Genomic DNA, 19066 nt, shown 5'->3' with positions numbered 1-19066 from the left:
TGCCGATTGGTCGCCCCTCTGGTCGTATTTATCTTTATTTTTTTGTAAAGTGCTTCTAAAATTAAATTCTTTATCTATACCAATGTGTCGATTGTGGTTTGATAGGTCATAGAAGGTGATAACTTAAAGAGCGTGATAGTCAAATGCTTTAATCGTATGGACTTCGTACTTGAATTTAAAAATTTGTCGAAGGTATATCGAATTACATCTCTAATGAAAGAGCATGAAATTCTAAGAACACCCATACAATTTTTATAATTTATCGATATACGGTTTTTGAGATAAAAGATTTTGAATAAATTAAAGGAATAAAATGATTTATGGAGAAGAGAAAAAAAAATGAGTGGTTGTGATTTAAGGATATTATAGATATATTAGGCAGAGATGTTTAAATTAGTGAATAAAGAAGGATGGTACTTTAGGTAGATCAAATCATATTTTGATATTTTAAAAAGGGGCAAAACGTTTTATTAGATAGTATAGTTATAGATATAGATAGACTAGTATGGTACCCGCATATTGCAGCGGATATTATTAACAGGATGTCCATGTTTATGAAACACGGTATAAGTGGACAATCAATTAAGCAAAATACTACAATGAATAACATAGCCTAAGATGTAAATATAAGATTTTGTTATAAAATAGACGATAATTAAATTATTGGAAATCAAAAAACTTATATAATATAAACATATGCCTAGAAAAAACATCTTGTTAGAGTAGGAAAAAAAAAATGTGTAGTATCAATTTCGAATTCATGGAAGAGATAGAGTTCTAGAGAATAAGCATCTCGTTGAGTAGAAAAAAAAAGATTTGGTTTAAATTTTGATTTTGAAATCTTAATTAAAGTTAAGTGTATATCATTAAAGGTTCTCTTTCAATGAGAGTATGAAAGGCAAATTAGGTAGGTAGGCAAATGAAGGATATTTGGGTAATTTCGCAACTCTTTTTTCAACAATGGGTTATAATCATTATAAGACCATTCGTAATTGTTCATCCTTTCACCTACACTTTTTCCTTGTCACATCAACGTCACTTTCTCATTTCTTTCACCTTCTACTTTTTCCCTTAATTATTCACCTATCATTTGGTCTCCACTTTTATTTAATTAAAAACACAATACATTTAATCAATATATAAAAATGGACCACACATTTTGTCTTTTTAGATATGTGATTATAATCACCTCCTTCCCTTCACCTTCACACATCACCTACACTCGTTAATCATTTACCCTTTTCACCTTTACCTTTCACTTACTTTTACAAATGGTTTAAGACCATTCGTAACCGTTCACCTACACTTTTTTCTGCCACATCAAAATGGCCACATCAGAATCACCTTCTCACCTATTTTACCTTATATATCTCTCCTTAACCATTCACATATTATTTGGTCTCCACTTTTTTTTAAATAAAAATACAATACATTTACACAATATAAAAATAAAAATACATATATTTCTCTTTTTTTAATTGCTTAAAAGAATATACATATATGAAACAAAAGAGAGCTTATTAGATTACCTCTTTTTAATATAGATAGAAAACAAAAGACCAAAGAAAACAAAAAGAAAATGAAAAAGGAGCTTGGTGATTGAGTTCGCCTACCACTTTTCACCTAGGTGTTTCATCTAAAGCAATTAACAATTCACTTGCTTGCTCATTCATTTCACCTACATGTTTCACCAACCTTTGTGAATGGTCTAAGAGAGTATAGATATAAATATGTATATCTATACATCTATATCTATACTATATTATAAAACAAATAAGGTTTCAACTTTAAACTTTCAATTTCAACAATATACACATGATAGTACATGATGTACCATACATCAAAACCCCACAACTTTCAACTTTCATTTTCATCTCTCTTCGCAAATCTCAACCACTCATTTTTTTCTCTCTCATCCACAAATCATTTTATTTCTCTAATTCATTCAAAATCTTTTATCTCAAAAATCGTACATCGATAAATCATACAAATTTAATGGGTGTTTTTAAATTTTCATGTTCTTTCGTTAGAGATGTCATTCGATATACTTTCACCATTTTTAAATCCAAGACCATACGACTTAGGCATTTGGCTATCACCCTTTATAACCTATCACCTCGTATGATCTACCACCCCCACCATCTCACTGCCGCCACGGCCGCCGCAACGTGCGGGTACCATTTTCATTTTATTAATATATATTACTGTTATATTATATTATATATTTATTTAATTCATTTAAAATTAAAAATTATGTAAAAATTAGAAACTGACCAAACATTATTGAAACTTAACACATAAGCCCACCACCACCAACCACCATCATCTTCAACGAAGTCTTGGCAGGAAAGGCAACGCCGGTAGCCTATCAAACCACCACACTATCTTTTGGATCATCTCTCATTAAATCTATATCATTATCATATGCATCAGGCTTTCAACCCGTTTATAAATGTCTCGAGGTTGGCGACCAAGAAAAAGCGAAGCCCCCATGAACGGCGCAGGTGTTCGATTAAGGGTTTCGCCGATACCGTATCATTATTTCTGGCAATGATGGTGGTGGTGGTGTAGTGATGGTGGTGGACGGTAGGGATGAGCAGATAACCCGAAAACCCGTGACCCGCTTCAAAACCGCCCGAACCCGACCCGGACCGACCCACCCGAGAGCTCCACGGGCCGGGCTTCGGTTTAGCTTTTAGTGGATTTTTGGTTCTCGGGTCGGGCCGGTCCAAACCCGGCAAACCCGGCAAAACCCGAGAGTGTGGACTGTATTGATTTATCATGTAATGATAATAACAGAAAATGAGCATGGAAAGCAAAATAAATTATGAAGGTGTAATATATATATGTGTGTGTATCTATATATATGTATGTACTTGTAACCTGTAATGGTAATAGAAAGCGAGGATGTAATTCATCTATTGAAACGCAGTAGCATACAAACAAGTTAATGAAATTAGAAGATAATAAAGTTAAAGTCTTTGATGAAAAACGAGATCCCATCCCAGTGCGAAGCATCTCCTTCCTTTTTATCTTAAATGGTTGGGTTTTCTATATATACAAGCCAAATAAATAAAGTATAAATCTCATGTTTTCATAATAAAATATTAAATAAATATACAGTTGTAATTTCCATCTATTCCTAAGGGTTTTTTACTTTTAAGAAGATGGATAACCACATACAATGCAAGTTGTCAAGCACTATATATATATTCTAGTTCCCAATGTATATTATAATAATAATAAATATATATAAGATAAGATATTAGAGATACTTTAGTGTCCTTTCCTCCACTACTTACCTCTTCTTTCATCAAAATCCACACGAAAAACATCACCACAAAATATATCAGTCTTGACAAATCAATTTCTTTCTTCATTGCATCAACATCCCAATTAATAAGTTAGTTTTTCATCATTTTAAATGATGCATCAGCTTTATGAATTCGGAAGCAAAACGGAGATCAACCATCATCTTCTTCACCTAGCTAGAAATTCATTTTCGGGTCACCATTATCAACGGGCCGGTTCTCGGTTCCACTTTTCTTGCACTTTCGGTTCCCGGGTCAAGCCGGGTCGGGCCGGTTCTAGACCCGTGCACATCCCTAGTGGACAGATATAAACCTATAATTTCGGGCAATGGTGGTGGTGGACAGATATAAACACATTGTGTTAAGTTTCAAATTACAATATGACCAATTTTCTAACTTTCATACAAATTTTACTTTTTAAATGATCACAAACCTATAATAATATTATTAATAATTTTATTTAACAACGAGAGATAGTGATAAACGAGGGGAATAAAAATTTATGAGATGATTTGACACAATTCCAACAAATTATACTTTCCACCCGGTTTTAATATTACGAAAATTGTTTACTTAAAAGGGTTGTAAATAGAATGCTTGGTGGAAAAATTTCTACCAAACATAAACATAAGTATCGTTATTCATTTATGTTTGTGAAAACTCATTTGATGATTTATCTGTAAACATTCATTCATGTATATATATATATATATATAGGGGACCCTTATTTTGAGAACCCATTTTTTTGTAAGAACCGTGAGAACTCTTAATATTTATATTGGATCACATGTTTTTTTTTTTCATTCGCATGTGAAACGTTATAAAAATATATGCTGCAGAAGAAATTTTTTTTCAAAACCTTACATATAGCCGTTTGTCACATGTGAACAGAAAATGTGAACAAATTCATTCACAAGTTTATAAAAGGCTATTTTGAAGGTTTCATAAAAAAGTTTCTTCTACAACATTTTTATATCATTTCACATGTGAATAAACAAAAAAAACATGTGAACAAGTATATTATCTAAGAGTTCTCATGGTTGTTACAAAAAAAATGGTTCTCAAAATAAGGAAAATATATATATATATATATATATATATATATATATATATATATATATATATATATATATATGTTTTGTTTGTTTGTGTTTGTTGGTAATTTGGTATAGATGCTCATTTTTATACTATTAAGTGTTAAAAACTAAAATTACAATTAAGTATGTCCAGTAACTATTTTTTAAAAGATTGTTATTTTGTGGTATTCAATTTTAGTCCTAAGCCGGTTTAATTATATGTTTATTTATTTGCATTCATTCACGGGCATAATACAAAAACAACATGAACAAGCCGAATATCTTAATGGAGTTTTGTTCATTTAAGGCTTGAATTTTTTTTAGAAACCAGGGGACATATCTTGGCCATTGGATTATTCCCTCAAAAATAAATCCCTACCCTTAATATTCTCTCTTCATCTTCCCCTCGTCTCCTTCCCCCCACCAAACACACACATACACACATACAATCTGACTCTCTCTCTCTCCCCCGCTTTTCCGGCAACGGGATATTGAACCACCGCCATCTCCACCTTTGACTCTGAACGGCGACGGGGACCACCACCACCACACACAAACACTCACTCTCCTTCTTCGGCGATAAAATGCAACAACTTTGCTGGAAAACTTCAAACGCCGATAAAACCTTTGTTCCTTCGAATTAGAACATCATACTTACACCAAAACACTCACAATCACACTGCGAACAAACCCTGACCAGAAATTAATCCAATCTATACTCACTGGAAAACTTGGAAAACTCACCGGAAAAATTAAAAACACTATAGCTTTGTTGTTTCTTCGAATTAATGCATGAAACTTGTACCAAATCACTCAGAAACACATTCCGCACAAATTCTAGCCAATACACACTGTTTTCGAGCTCGCCGGAAAAATCACAGTGTCGCCGGAAAATCACATTCCACCATCTCTTGGATCACCGCCCATCAAATCCATACCATTCCCATATGCGTCCCTTGACGGTCAATTTAGAACGGATAAGGGCCTCTGGCCCGTTCCGTATCCACCTAAAAACGAAATTGATTAGCCGGAGAAGTCGCCGGAGAAGATTCGACGGCGTTAGTGTCTTAGTGATTACCAATCAAGCTTGATTGGCTTGACCAATTAAATATGATTGGACAATGTCGCCGGAGGAATTCACCGGAGTAATCCGCCGGAGTAACCAATCAAGCTTGATTGACTTGACCAATCAAATATGATTGCACAGTTGCCGGAGTAATTCACCGGAGTAATCAATCGTGTCTGATTGGATTTTGATGATGGTTGATCCAAGGGCTTAGATTAGTCTCTTGATTTCCACCATTTTTTAAAGATCCATGTGAATACAACCCTATCTTAATGAAAATGACAACAATCGTATGTATGTATATTTGTTTGTGAACTTTTTATTAAGTTAAACGAACAAACATAACCAACAATTCATTCAAAATCGTTCAATTTGTTTACGGTCCCAACTCCATGGATCATATTTGTGTCAAATAATTATATATATAATTAAATAACTAAACACAAGTCATATTTTAGTTTAACCATCGAGATCTTTAGCCTAACCATAAAATCTTTATAATTTATTAATCTTATCAATCTTTGATTTGATATCATAAACAATCATTAATTTTGTTATTAATGCATAAACTTTTTCCTTATAAACATTAGAAAAGAATGAAATTTTGGCAATAGTTAACGTTAAAAGTGAAAAAAATTTGGGGAAATGATAGACCGATCTTACGTTACATCTCAGTTAGAAAGGAAAAAGTTAATAAAAAATATGTTGATTAAAACCACACTTTTGCCTGTATAAAGATTTTAAATATTCAAAATAGGACATTTTCACATTGGGTCAGTAGGATGTTTGTTAGTTTAATGTCTTCTATAGGATAGCATTTGTTTCAGTGTGATTGATGTTGGTCTGGTGTTTTGAGAGGCTGTTTTTTTGTTTTGATGTTTTAGGGGAGCTCCTTGTTTTTACATACACAGGTTACCATTATGATCGCGGCTTGTATGTACGAGTAGTAATTAAAGAGTACTCTAGCAGACCCTTATGATGTCCATTTTGGCAAGGTTGATCAGAGAATTAGATTCTGCGTTTCTGAACCTCCTCATTGTGGCGCTAATAATTAGTTGCTATTTTGCTAATGAGTGTCAAATTCTCGGGAAGACAATATTCAAATATCTTCTGGTTGAAATTTAAGGAAAAGAATGCATACAGGAAAGATAGTTTGTGTTTCAATATAGACTGATGGATAATGCGGTACTGCATACTAATTAAATTAATTCTAACTTAACTGTCAACTCGCTAATATTGCATTAATTGATGACATCAGTTAAAGTGTTGATCTAAAGAAGTATATATGTCATGCAAATAAAGAAGTAAACTGCTAATCATTCAATCGAAGTACTTTCGATCAGGTTCATCGCACAAGTCCCAATAGAGTATATTTGTTTCTCGTGCAACAAATATACTCTATTGGGGTGATGCCAAACCATCTAATAGAGGCGTAGAGTTCAACGTAATAAATTACGAAAATCATGGCCATGCTAAATTTGCAGATGCAGTCCACATATGGGACAGAAAATCTGGAAAGCTTTCAGATTTCGACACTCATTTCACTTTCATCATAGATACACAAATTGAACCGTCCTCCTATGGTCATGGATTCACATTCTTTCTTGCCCCGGCTGGCTTTACCCAACTCTGTCACTGCCTTTTAGGCCTGTTTAACTTAACTTACCTTGATGATCCCAAAAACCAAATGATCGTTGTTGAGTTTGATTCTTTTCCAAACAAGAACTGGGACCCTCCATTTGAGCATGTGGGTATCAACGTGAACTCGATCAGTTCTGTTAACTACACTGCTTGGAATGCTAACTTGCATAGTGGAGAACTTGCTGATGCCTGGGTTTCTTACAATTAATGGTTCCACTCACATTCTTTACCTGTTTTGGCGTTATGGGTCTGATAATACGAGTACTTCTCAAGTAAATAACAGTCTTTCTTATTGAGTTGATCTTCGTGAAGTTCTTCCCGAGTGGGTAACAATTGGGTTTTCGGCTGCCACAGGCTGTAATAAAGAGAAGCATACCTTGAGATACTGGAAGTTCAGTTCTAGCTTGGATATAGTAGAAGAAACCGAAGATACTACAAAAAGAAAAAAAAAAAAGTATTAAGCATAACAGTCCCTCTTGTTGTTGTAGCTGTAGCAGGCTTAATAACATGTGTTATATTTTGTTGGATGAAAAGGAAACCGGCTGATGAATCATTAGAGACGGTTGCCTTGACATCAATAAACAACGATCTTGAAATAGGAGTAGGACCCAAAAGGTTCGTACAGAGATCTTGCTTTAGCTACCAACAACTTCTCTGAAGATCGGAAGTTGGAGGAGGGAGGATTCGGGTGTGTCTATAAAGGCTACTTATAATCACGTGAAGGCATGGCGGTAGATGTCAAAAGAATATCACAGGGTTCTAAACAAGGAAAGAAAGAAACTTAACAGAAGTGAAGATCATTAGTAGTTTAAGGCACCGAAACTTGGTGCAACTCATTGGCTGGTGCCATGATCACACTCAATTGTTGCTAGTCTATGAGTTGTTAACAAACGGAAGCCTTGACTCTCACCTCTTTACTAAAAAGAGCCCACTTGATTGGGCTTTGAGGTACAAAATCGCTATTGGTTGAGCTTCAGCATTGTTGTATTTCCATGAAGAGTGTGAACTATGTGTGGTGCATCGAGATATCAAAACGAGCAACATTATGCTTGATTTAGGGTTCAAAGTGAAGCTTGGCGACTTTGGGTTGGCTAGACTAATCGACCATGAATTGGGATTACAAACAACTGGTGTTTAGCTGGAACTTTAGGCTACTTGGCTCCTGAGTATGCGGCAACTGGAAAGGCCAGCAAAGAGTCTGATGTGTATAGCTTTGGCGTGGTTGTATTAGAGATTGCTTGTGGACACAAGGTAACGGATATAGTTGACCCACTACAACAAATTAATCATTTCTACACACTTTATTCTACACACTTTTGAAAAGTGTGTAAAATTTTGTTGAATACTTCGCACTTAAAAATGTGTACAGAATAGTCTACATTAAAAAGTGCGAAGAAAGCTAGAAGTTTCACATTTAAAAGTGTGAAGAAAAATGTTCACACTAATAAGTGTGTACAAATTTTATACTTTACACACTTATTAGCGTGGAGATCATTTTTTCGAGGGCGTTTTCTTCGCACTTGTGTAAAATTCACCTGCGAAGAAATGATTTTTATAGTGCGTAGAAATCACCCGCGAAGAAATTATCTTTACAAATAAAAGTGCGTACAAATATAATATTTTACACACTTAATAGTGTGTAAAAATTTTCTTCGCACTTTTATATGTCACGCCTAAAAATTTTCTTCGCACTTTTAAGTGCGAACAACTTAGGAAAATTTTTCACATTTTTAAAAAGTGGTGCGTACAAACGACAAATTTTTTGTAGTTGACCCAAATTTTGATCTCGGGTTGGTGCAGTGGGTTTGGAGTTTACATATTAAAGGTGAGCTACTTTCTGGAGTGGACAAAAGATTGAAAACTGAATTTGACTCAAAACAAGCCGAGTGTTTGATGATGGTGGGGTTATGGTGTTCACACCCTGACCGAAGTAGGAGGCCATCGATCCAGCAAGCAATTCAGGTGCTCAAGTTTGAGAGTGCAGTTCCAACTTTTTCAAAGAAGATGCCATTGAGCATGTACCACGCGGCTTCATATGGCCTTGAAGTCCATTCTGTTGGCGCTACTATGACCAGCACAAGCATCAGTTATCTAGAACGTTGAACAACAATGATTAAGAAAAAAGGAAATCATCAATGTGAATATGTGATATGCCTAATGCAAAATGAAATGCCACTCTATTATGTTATTCGGAAATGATCTGTTATTTATTGAATGATATTATACATCATGAGTTCTGTTATACATATTCACACATATGGTTTAGTATGTATTCTTATTGTGAAATGAGAAGCAGAAAGCCTATATTGTTTTATCCAAATTTGCATCTTATGAAACTCGGACCCATATATAGTTGTAAATCAATTTCAAATTAAACCAAAACCTATATCAACTACTGACTATATAAACTTCTTATGCTTTATAAGTTTCACTCATATGAGCACTTGTTTATCGTATACTGGTCGAAGGTGCCACCTCTATATGTAATACAGGAACTTAATTCCTATATATTTAATTAGCTACCCCACATTTGACAACAAAAAAATCTCGTAGATGTGAAGGGAAGCATCACTACTCTTGATATGAAAAGGGTTTCACAACTGATCGGAGTTAATGCAGAGTAAAACATGGGATAATGTACGCTGCACGTGCAAGGATCTTAGGTGGTAAAGGTGGTTAATCATAAGCTCGTCAAGTACATCCGCTATCATGCGAAACCTTGGATCACATGCCTATACATTGACTAATTAAAGAGGCAATTTTTCGTTGTGACAAGAAGCTCTTGATGTGTATTAGGCACATATAGTATTCGTGTGAACTGTGTCCTCTCTCACCACTGAAGAAGTGCAACAAGAAGTAAGTGAGAAAGCGAGTTTACAGAAAGGGGGATGTAGGAAGGTTGAAGATGTTTTAGAAGCTGTGTTGTTTTTGGCTACTGATGAATCTGGATTTATAACGGGTCATAATCTTGTTATCGATGGGGGTTACACTACTACTTCTATCAATATGATTTTGATTACTGAATCAAAATTACAGTATTAGATACCATGTTACCAAAAAAAAGGACCAGAGTATAATATTTAAAACTACATGAATTTAATGTATTGGTTTTGCAGTTTGACATTTGACTATAATATGAAACTCTATTCATATAGGTTCTGTCTAATAAAAATTATGAATTTTTGTTGTTGTTGTTGTTGTTGTTGTTGTTGTTGTTGTACTTATTAAAAAGAGAGAGGGGTGCCTTTTCAGGCTAGCAGAGAAAGTCCGAGCAATTTTTCTCTGATGTATGCGGCCTGACTGATATTCCTGTGGCTGTTTCTTAGAACCTTTTCGTGACCATCTCAAGATATTTATCGTGTTGTATTTATGGTATAATCTTATTGAAACATTGAAAATATGTTGTACAACCTATTCACCCCATTAGTCAAGTAACAAACTTATTTCACCCCAACAAGATACATGAAAAAATTTATCTCAACGTTTTATATGCATCAGTGCAAAAGACCTTGTATGTCTCCTTGTTTTGTGGTCCACTACATAAGTATATCAAAGAATTTTTGACAGTTAGGTACTACAAAGATGCGTCTTTAGTTGTATCATACGAGTCTTGTTGCAATTTCTTTTGTAAGAATAAGCAGATCACAGAGCAGTCATCCCTCTTTGACGAAGGGAACTTCTGTTTCCAAGCAGCGATTGCTGCTACGACTACTGCTTTTGCTGCTGATTCTTCGCTCTCTGCTCCCCACACGATTGATGCTACTGTGTTGTTGCTAAGTACATCCCACACCTAAAATTTTCATCGATGTCAGGTAAACACTTGACCGGGTAGTGCATAAAGACAATTATCTTAGTTGTGTTTATAACTAGCAAATTGGTAGATTAAGTAATGGGAGAGGTGAGGTGGCATTTGGTAGATTTACTTATAAACGGGTGGATTTGTGTTATTTTGAAAGGGTCAGACAGATCAATATATAAAAATAGCTAGAAAGAGGAACATATAAAACAGCTTGAATGGTTCAAAATTGTTAATTTAAAGATTCAATTACTTTGAAAGGGAAAATGATCCAAACATTTTGACTATAACCGACTTGAACCCCACAACCTTTTGGTTAAAGGGTTAACAAGATTTATATAAACATCATAGCGATATAGATTTTCATATATGTTATAGGCATTTGTTATTCAATATGTACTAACAAAGGACACATATTGACCCATAACCCAACCTGTCTGACCCATCCATCTTGTCACCTTTTATTTGGTAAGGGGTATAAAGGTATAGGTCAGACTGGAATTCGGCTGGCTCGTTTTGTCTTTATTTTCATTTCTCATATAACTGATAATTTATATATAATTAAAAAATATTGTTCAATGATCACCTTAGAAAGTATATGTAGCTGTGAGGTTATGCAAGGACTTGTTATAACCCATTCTAATATTCCCCATTCCCCACATTAACCAATATTTAATTATCTTAATAACTAGTTAACACCAAATTCTAGATCAATTATTGATTTTCCTATCATTATAGTTATAATAATTAGTAAGTGTGGATATATTTGACTTACCCCATCACTTGCAAGAACTAGAAACTGATCATTAGGGGTCAATCGGTGGTAGGAAACGTCGGGAACAGCTATAATCCCATGGCTTTTGAGGACAAAGTCCCCAAAAGCACGAGACATGGCTAGGCCTGGTGAGTCGTGATACGGCAACCACACTCGATCTATATGTGGTTCTTCTTTTAGTGCCATCACCCTACCATTTGACTTCCTTATTCTATCTGCCTCGGCTGCACAAAAAATAAATCATTCATTAGTCCATATAAAAGCACATACAACAGAAACCTAGCTCAGGCTCAGATTCTACATTTTTAATAAAAGGTTTGTAGAGTCTAATACTTACAAGGTACACTTGGTTTAAGATCAGTAGTCAATTGCACCGGCATAATTCCATTTTCAGCAATTGTTCCTAGCACTGCTCTAGAATCACCAAGATTGGCAATAATCAGATCTTCACCCTGTCAAACAAAACCAAGCGGTTTACACTTCATGAGTTCATGCCATTTGAAAATTAATATCCTTGACATAGTGTTAGCTTGTTCTATATAAGCTAACGCTGCATCTGGGGTATCTTAAATTTACGATAAGATTGTGATATGGTACCTGCTTGATGACAATAACAGCAGTTGTGCCACTACAAGAACAATCTATATGTTCCAAAAGCTTAATCTCTTTGTCCATGACTTTGAAGGCACTACAACAGGCTTCTTTCCAAATATGGAAATCTTTGGATTCAAATTCATCGTGTTCATTTACGGTTTTGCCCTTTGCCATGGTAGCATTTCTTTGGTTAATGATTAATGATGGCAACCTGTTCCTCACAAATTTACTCACTATCTGGCCATTTCTGCCATGCCCATCAAACACCCCACCAAATACTCCATCATCCATACCATAATCCTTCATACAAAAAAAGTATTAAGAAAAATTAATCATTTTATCAATTAGTTTAAAACTAAAAAATAAAACTTGAAAAGGCAAATTTTAAAAACTTTAGCACATAAACTTTTTTTATGTTGTCATATTGGATCAATATATCAATATTTTTCCTATTCTACCAACAAAAAGTACATTATACGTCAAAACTTTGTGGGAGCAATTTCTTACGTTGCGCCAAGTTGTCTCCTCATTTCATGAAATTTAATTCGGTCTAAGATATTAACAAAAGTTACCATAATATTTCTTGGTATATGAAGCTAAGGCATCTTATTGAATCATATGGCATATAGTAAAAGAACATTGTATAGATTGTGCATGTAACTTAATGATCATAGCCTACAACTTATGATATCATTCAATCATAAGCATATATAGCTTGACCAAGTTAAGTTCAAATAAAAGTTACTTAAAAATGAAAGAGACTTAATTAGCATTGAGATAACAAACCTGGTAAATAATAGCAGCATCTTGGTTGAATCCTTTAGATCCTTGGTGAGTATGGAGGGAACCAATCTTTTGATCAGAAACAGTATGTTGGTAATAAATAACATTTTCATGACCATAGTCTATCTCATGAATCTCTGGAGATGCTTTGGATATGCAGATACCCATTTCAATATACTTGTAATAATTAATAAGCCAGCCTTCTCAAAACACACTCTTTATACTAAACCAAATGGCATGGGATGGGACCCTTCACCCACAACTATCTGTATTTTATATTTGTGTGACACACTTTTGTATTTATGTATTGTATATATCTATTATATATGTTACATGTAACATATACTTAACACATACTTATTTGGCCAGACAACTCTTTGATTCAGATATATGTGATTTAATCGAAAAACCTCATACACCGTTTTCAAAATTCTATTTGGCCATTCAAGATATTTACTTAGTAAGGTTCAAACATAAAAATCTAAAACCTCTTGGGAAAAAGTAAAAATACCTGACTACTAGGCCACGTATGGAAATGGTTCAATATGTAATATGTCCTCCGTTAACCTCCAAGAGATGGTAAAGTTATAATATTTTTTAGAACATTTTATGTATGATAAGCTATCGAAGGTGGTGACTTTTTGGTATTTGATAAAGAAAGTATTATTATATCAATAATTTGAAAGTTAATACGAAAAGCAACTTTAAATTTCAAACACCGCAACTTGATGATGCCGAAACATCAATTATGCATAGTTAGTATTTAAAAATCATTAGAATATGAATCTTGATCTCATCTTCCAAAAGTCAAATGCTATGAGTCATTCACTGTGCATTATGTTGTATTTTTATTGTTTTCGTGAAATTATATAGCAAGATCGTAGGAGAGAGGGATTAACTAAATTACTAAAATATGCTTAGGTCTTATATATTAAACTGAAAGAACAAATTATTTTATTAACTAAAACGTTACATACTTATATATTTAACTTACATTTACCCATTAAACTTGACATGTACAATATAATAACTAGCATGTAAATTAATAATAAAGCATCAACATGTTGTAAGTTAAATGTGTTATGCCAAGTTGCCGACTCGACCAACTCGAATCAATTCGGTTTGGCTGGTTCATTGTTGTTTGATGTAATTGTGCAAATTCCATCGTATATTATGTGTAAATTTTAATAATTCTCAAACACACAACCTGGCTTATATTGCTTGTTAAGTAACGCCTTTAGCTCAATTTAATCACAAACTGTCACCAGCTAATTAACTTGAACTTTTACATAAAGTGATTTTCAAATTAATCTTTAAATCATTTCTTTTAACAAAACATACTCAAAAATTTTTTTAAAAAAGGAGGCTAAAGATGTTTTATATACTTTAAAACAAATCATATTAGGAGAGAATAATTAGCAACATAACCTAAAGAATACCATTTTTTTCTTTTTAAAGAATAAAGAAAAAGTTAATTAAAAAATTAAGAATAAAGAAAAGAAAGAGGGCAACTCAAAGATTCAGTTGAAGGACATATATATCGATCTGAGGTGTAGCAGCGTAAGCTTCCAGTTGAAACCTTGCTCGTTGTCACCATTATATTTAATTGTTTTAATAACTTTAGACTCATCTAATCATAACAAAAGAAATAATTAAAGTCATGTTCTCTAAACCTTACTTGGGTGAAACATAAAACGGCAAGTCGACCAATAGAATATGAATATATGATGGTGATCGTGTACTTTGGTTTATTTTTATTAATAGCTTAATATAATGTCATTCACATAACAAGACAATTGTAAGACTAAGGTCGTGTTTGGTTTAAAGAATGTTTTTGGAAGGAATGAAATCTTTCAAAGGAATTAGAATCTGAAAGAATGGAATTTGACGGAATGTTTTTGATTTTTTAAAGATTTGAGTGAGGGACGGAATGAAATTCCTTCCCCCATCTCCAAGGAATGGAAATTCCATCAAATGAAGGAATGTTAACATTCCAACGGAATGTGATTCCTCCATCTTTAACCAACCAAACCCACTAAGGAATGGAATTCAATTCCAATTCCATCACATTCTGTGAACCAAACGCGACCTAAGAGGAGTGGGAAGAAGGGGAGGAGAGACAACTTGTGTCATGTGGCATGAGGGGTAAAAAGAGTTGTCCCTCAAAAAAGGTGGAAATGGGTGGGTTTTTAAGTAGGGGGCGACTTGTGCCATGTGACACTTCCAATGATTGATTTTAATGATTGATTTTATTTTTGTTTTAATTTTTTATGATTTCCATATTATTTAAAAAATAATAAAATTTCTATAAATAGTAAAATAAAATACTAACCATTAGTTAAACAAACGCTAATATTAGTTAACAAAAGCATAAAAACCCTCTGTAAGTTAAGTAGTATCCGGCTTTGTAGTAGTTGTTGTTTGCATAACAAGGTTTTTTGACAAGGTTTTCACTTTTTAACCATCTTAACGGATCTGACGTCAAGCAGCAGGAGATTGTCAGGGTCCCTTGCCATACGAGCCATTTTATAGGACAACCAAGTAAACAGTGTACTTTCGATCACAGTAAGAACAATGAATGGATATCTTATATTGGAATATGGATAAGTGGAGGTTTCTTAGATATGGATAAGTATATGGTGTTGGAAATTTTCATGTGGTGAAATATATAAACATAAATTGATCAATATGAATGGATATCTTATATTGGAATCTTAGAAGTGTATATTGTTTAATATTTAATAATGTGAGTTTTTCTTATATTGCTAATGGTATAAATATTAAGTGTGCTTATAAACAGGAATATTGAAAGAATAATAATTCCTTATAAGTGGTCACACCCCAAGTTAGTAAGGAGGTTGTGAAGCATGCGCCCGTGCTCCGGGGCCGTGGACGATGTGGCGTTTTAGTCGCGCACTTTTCACTTGCTTAAGCTAGTAGTGAAACACTTGGTGGTGATCATGCAAGCCAACAAGTTTCTTACACTAACACTCCTATTAACTTACTAAAGTTGGTTGTATCAAGACACTTAGACTTCATCAAAAACACACAACTAAAACATATTGGATCCACAACCAAGTTTCCTATCCTTCTATTCATTCCATTCCGTTCTTGAAGGTATATTTTCGGGTGCTAATATCACTCCAGTAGTACTAACCGCTTAGGTTGTTGTACCTTAGGACATTGACAGGTTCACTTAAGTATCCCGAAATCAGTTTTAAGAACCATTACTCGATCATCTATATTTGTCGCCGACTTTGTGGGAAAACTTACATGATCATCCGTATCTATCACCGACTAATGATTCATCTGCACCGCAAAACAAAAACTTGTAGCCTAGAGTATAATTATGAAATTACACGATAAAAGGGTACACCATCAACTTTGCTAGACTCAAGTCGTATACATTTAGACCCCTATCAAACAACCTAATGGTTTTTTTAGTTAGTGTAATGTCTTTTTTATTTATATAATTTTTAAATGTAAAGTTTTTTTCATTAATGTAACTGTTTTTACTTATAGTAATTTTTTTACAATGATGTAATGTTTTATTTTTATAATAATAAAAATTTATTTGATAAATGATTTATTTGATAAATGAGTAAAATGTTTTATTTTGTATTTAATTAATTGGAAATAATAAAATTGTGAGAAAAAAGTGAAGAATAAGTATTGTTGGCAGCAACGTATTATGAGATGTGAAAATGAGAAATAGATAATGTGGCGTCGATATAACAGTGAGAAAAAGATAAAAAATATGTTATTGTTGGAAGAAGCATTAAGTGAAATATTATAAAAAAAAAGAGTGCTTCCAATGAAATGGTTAATAGTTTTATAATATGCGTAAACCTTTCCAAAATGAAATTCAATTACAACTTTTAAATCAGCTATTACTTTGGGAAATTCATGACAGATAATTTTCTTTTTATCTATTATATTATATCTATATATTAAAAAAATGGAAGGATGAATAGTAATCACCGGTGTGACGAGTTACTATTCGTCTACTAAATGATGAATAGTAATCACCTATGTAGCGAGCTACTATTTGTCCTCTACACATCCTGAACCATTAATTGAATTTTGCCACAGCGCATCCCATTTGGGTTTTCAAACACCGGTTACTTATCGGTTTTCGCACATTTTTTTCTTTTTGAGTTCAACCAATATATTGCAACTTTTCGTTGTCATATCCCATAGCATGATGTACCACATACCAATACTATTTTTTTATCAAACTCTTTTTCTTTTGGATTTTTAACGAATATATTGGAAAGTTTTATTATATTTTTTTTCTTTCATTTTTGATTTTTGGTTTTTCTACACTTATAAAATATATGTATTCGCTACTATAAATTTTTAAAAGTGTTTATAGTATTGACTTTTGACAAGTACGTAATTCATATATCAAAGTTTTTAGCTAACATATATAAGGACAAATTATCAATAACAAAGTCTAATCATAATAACTGAAACCCCACAATTAGCATAAACCTAATGTGATGTTGCCCTTTAATAAATTAAATATATATTTTAAACAAACTTATCAATGACATAATAATTTTTAATTAGACGGTTGAAGGTTCAATGTTGTTACACTATAATAATGCAACTTTTTCAACATACGAGTAAGCGTTGCGGGGCCAAATTTTAATAGTTTGCATGAAACATAAGTTTTATAAACTATAAGTATATTCTATATGTGAGTTGATATAACTCATAACTGTAGGAACACGCCTAATATGATTAGAATGTAAACCACTTGTAAAAAGGTTTCGGATGTTGACGATTCTAATCAACGAGATTCTCTAATTCATTTCGATTCTATTTAATTAATTTTTGAAAATCACATAATTATATAGTAAAAAGTTATAGAAACAAAAATAGATAAATACATCAACGGTAGGGTCACTAAAATTTGAAGAAACCCCATCGGTACGTACAGCCTAGTTATATTCATTAGTTGTTTCAGAATTCAGACTTATGACGGTTATCAAATGTTGATGTTTTAATAAGTAAGATGATCAATATACAAACCTAGTGGACAACAATATATCTTTGTTATCAAAAGACGTTGACTATTTACATCCATATTTGTGGATAGGAGTAGATGATCCCAAAAATTGGTCAAATTCAAAAGAAAAAAATATATATGTTTTAGATTCCTTGTAAAGGTACAAGAACGTTAGCTTATCATGAAAGGCCAATACTATTGACAAGATATTTTTGAATGCATCTTTGAGTATAATTCCATGATGTAGAAATTTTATGTCATTCCACATATTGAATGTACAAACCTATTACGACTTCTGTTCTATTACATGTCAACTATCGTTCAAATGATTTGGTTTGATGATTATTTTTTGTAGCTTAGATGATTGTTATTTGATAAATTGATAGTGGTCGGTATAATCTAGTTTCTTGGATTTATTGAACTCTTCAACTAGAGATGCACAAAAAAACCGGTTAACCTAACCGACCCGAAGGAAAACCGGTTGTCCTAACCAGTTAGGAACCGACTCCGTACAAACCGATTATAGGTTATCAATAACCGTCGGTTCCTGATCGATTACCAATTCCAAAACACAAACCGATTATTACCCGATTAACCTATAACCGGTTAATTATCCCATATAATAATCGGTTAATCGATTTATTTCCTAAATCACATATTAATATACATATTATATATATACACTCAATGATTACCATTGCAGTAGCATCACCTGGACAGTTTTATAAACCCTCGATTTCGAAATCTAGCAGTAGCAGTAGCAAAAACTAACATGGACAGTTTTATGAGGTAGCCATGATTTTCGGTTCTGTTTTTGTGTTTATTTGTGTTGATTTTATGAAGAGAAGCGAAAGAAAATGATTGATTGGAGAATGAGATTTATTGATTTTATGAAGAGATTATTATTTGTGTTGATTTGTAGATTTGGGGAAAGACAATTGAATCGATGGTGGTGGACTGGTGGCTGCATATTTGAAGAACCCTAAAAACCTAAATCCCCAATTCTTGAA

At 33.2% G+C, this 19066-nt stretch overlaps 1 protein-coding gene and 1 pseudogene across 2 annotated transcripts; one reads left to right on the top strand and one right to left on the bottom strand.

The window, feature by feature from the left end:
- The first annotated feature begins 6626 nt into the window (after nucleotides 1–6626).
- LOC122601653 lies at nucleotides 6627–9264 on the top strand (annotated as a pseudogene).
- A 1180-nt stretch (nucleotides 9265–10444) lies between these two features.
- LOC122600798 (probable protein phosphatase 2C 72) lies at nucleotides 10445–13571 on the bottom strand. 2 transcript variants are annotated; one of them, XM_043773562.1, is made up of 6 exons: nucleotides 13554–13571; nucleotides 13046–13086; nucleotides 12263–12559; nucleotides 12003–12117; nucleotides 11666–11889; nucleotides 10445–10884 (listed from the first exon to the last, which is right to left on the bottom strand). In XM_043773562.1, the coding sequence occupies exons 3-6, from the start codon at nucleotides 12548–12550 to the stop codon at nucleotides 10669–10671; spliced, it is 843 nt and encodes a 280-aa protein (XP_043629497.1). In that variant the 5' UTR covers nucleotides 12551–12559; nucleotides 13046–13086; nucleotides 13554–13571; the 3' UTR covers nucleotides 10445–10668. The 2 variants fall into 2 exon arrangements, with proteins under 2 accessions (XP_043629497.1, XP_043629496.1); XM_043773561.1 differs by lacking the exon at nucleotides 13554–13571 and having other exon boundaries at nucleotides 13046–13228.
- Nucleotides 13572–19066: the final 5495 nt, after the last annotated feature.

This window comes from Erigeron canadensis, chromosome 5 (genome assembly GCF_010389155.1).
Source record: "Erigeron canadensis isolate Cc75 chromosome 5, C_canadensis_v1, whole genome shotgun sequence".
NCBI classification, from domain to species: Eukaryota; Viridiplantae; Streptophyta; class Magnoliopsida; order Asterales; family Asteraceae; genus Erigeron; species Erigeron canadensis.
Note: the sequence above shows the minus strand (reverse complement) of the source record. Positions and strands in the feature narration are given on the sequence as shown.

What these genes read in the sequence shown, in the direction of transcription:
- LOC122600798 (XM_043773561.1), bottom strand. Translation starts at nt 13,210, where the DNA reads ATGGGTATCTGCATATCCAAAGCATCTCCAGAGATTCATGAGATAGAC. An exon ending in ATGCTGCTATTATTTACCAG is followed by an intron (nt 12,560 to 13,045) that starts GTTTGTTATCTC and finishes TTTTGTATGAAG; the next exon opens with GATTATGGTATGGATGATGG. An exon ending in TCTTAAACCAAGTGTACCTT is followed by an intron (nt 11,890 to 12,002) that starts GTAAGTATTAGA and finishes TTTTTTGTGCAG; the next exon opens with CCGAGGCAGATAGAATAAGG.